Consider the following 1,619-nt stretch of genomic DNA (forward strand, 5'->3'; position numbering starts at 1 on the left):
AAAATTAATGAAAGCGATTAATGAAGAAAATGGTGGCTTTTTTTTCCTGGAAGCCCCCGGTGGGACTGGTAAAACATTCATGTCTTTAATTTTGGCCACTGTTCGTGCGATATTCCGACATTGCGGTAGCAGTTGCTTCTTCTGAAATAGCGGCTACATTGTTAGAAGGATGCCGTACGGCTCATTGAGCGTTAAAATTGCCGTTAAACCTTCAAACTACCGAGCAACCGATATGTAATATTGCGAAGCATTCTGCAATAGCTAAAGTTTTAGTAGCATCTAAAATCATCATCTGGGACAAATGCACAATGGCTCACAAACGCGCATTAGAAGCACTTGACAGAACATTGAAAGATCTTCGCAATGACTCGAGATGTTTTGGACGCGCAATGATTTTACTGTCTGGCGATTTTCGCCAAACACTCCCAGTCATTCCAAAATCGACTGCTGCCGACGAAATAAATGCTTGCCTTAAATCATCAAATCTTTGGCGCTATGTGAAGAAACTTCAGCTGGTAACAAACATGAGAGTTGCATTGGTAAACGATACATCTGCTGAAGAGTTCTCCAAGCAATTGCTGTTAATCGGTAATGGCCGTGTAGCTGTTGAAGAATCGAGCGGATTAATTGCATTTCCATCAAATTTTTGCAATTTCGTGTCATCAAAAGACGAACTCATCAATGAAGTATTTCCGAACATCATTGATAATCATAAAAACAAAAAATGGTTGAGTGAGCGAGCAATTTTGGCAGCTGAGAACAAAGATCTGAATGACTTAAACTTTGTAATTCAAAATCAAATCGTTGGTACTCTGCATACATTCAAATCTATTGACTGTGTAACAAACGAAGAAGAAGCTACCAACTATCCAACTGAATTTTTGAACTCCTTGGATGTGCCTGGCTTACCACCGCACAATTTACAATTAAAGATTGGTTCGGTAGTCATTATGCTTCGAAATCTAAACCAACCAAAACTATGCAATGGAACGCGATTAGTGATAACAAAACTGATGGCCAATGTGATTCACGCAATGATACTCAAAGGAAAATTCAAAAGTGACGAAGTTCTCATTTCGAGGATTCCAATGATCTCAATCGATATGCCCTTTGAGTTTAAACGAATTCAATTTCCTATTCGGCTTGCATTCGGTATGACTATAAATAAATCACAAGGCCAATCCTTTAGTGTTTGTGGTCTGAATCTAGAAAATGCATGTTTTTCACATGGTCAATTGTACGTGGCATGTTCACGTGTAGGCAAACCATCTGCTTTATTTGTTCTTGCGCCTGATAAAAAAACAAAAAATATCGTATATCACAAGGTTCTTTATTGAAGAGAATCAATCGGAGTGCAACCCATAGGTTCTTGCTGACAGACCATTAAAATAATTAATTATATATCAATATCCTAATAAACTATTCAATACAATAAATTTTTTGTATTCATTTTATTACGTCAATAAATTTCTAAATTTAGTTTACCTATAATTTAATATAACATTTATTGACTGTTGAGCGGTACGAAGTTCGCGGGGTTACCTAGTATAAATATAAATATAAATATAAATATAAATATAAATATAAATATAAATATAAATATAAATATAAATATAAAT

The 1,619-nt window shown here is 35.5% G+C and overlaps 1 protein-coding gene across 1 annotated transcript; it reads left to right on the top strand.

The window, feature by feature from the left end:
* Positions 1 to 308: 308 nt before the first annotated feature.
* On the top strand, positions 309 to 1,337 carry LOC119665419 (ATP-dependent DNA helicase pif1-like). Its single transcript, XM_038074649.1, has one exon. It carries the CDS (start codon positions 309 to 311, stop codon positions 1,335 to 1,337), a length of 1,029 nt encoding a protein of 342 aa, XP_037930577.1.
* Positions 1,338 to 1,619: the final 282 nt, after the last annotated feature.

Source organism: Teleopsis dalmanni, unplaced genomic scaffold (genome assembly GCF_002237135.1).
Source record: "Teleopsis dalmanni isolate 2A unplaced genomic scaffold, ASM223713v2 unscaffolded_contig_5154, whole genome shotgun sequence".
Lineage (NCBI taxonomy): Eukaryota > Metazoa > Arthropoda > Insecta > Diptera > Diopsidae > Teleopsis > Teleopsis dalmanni.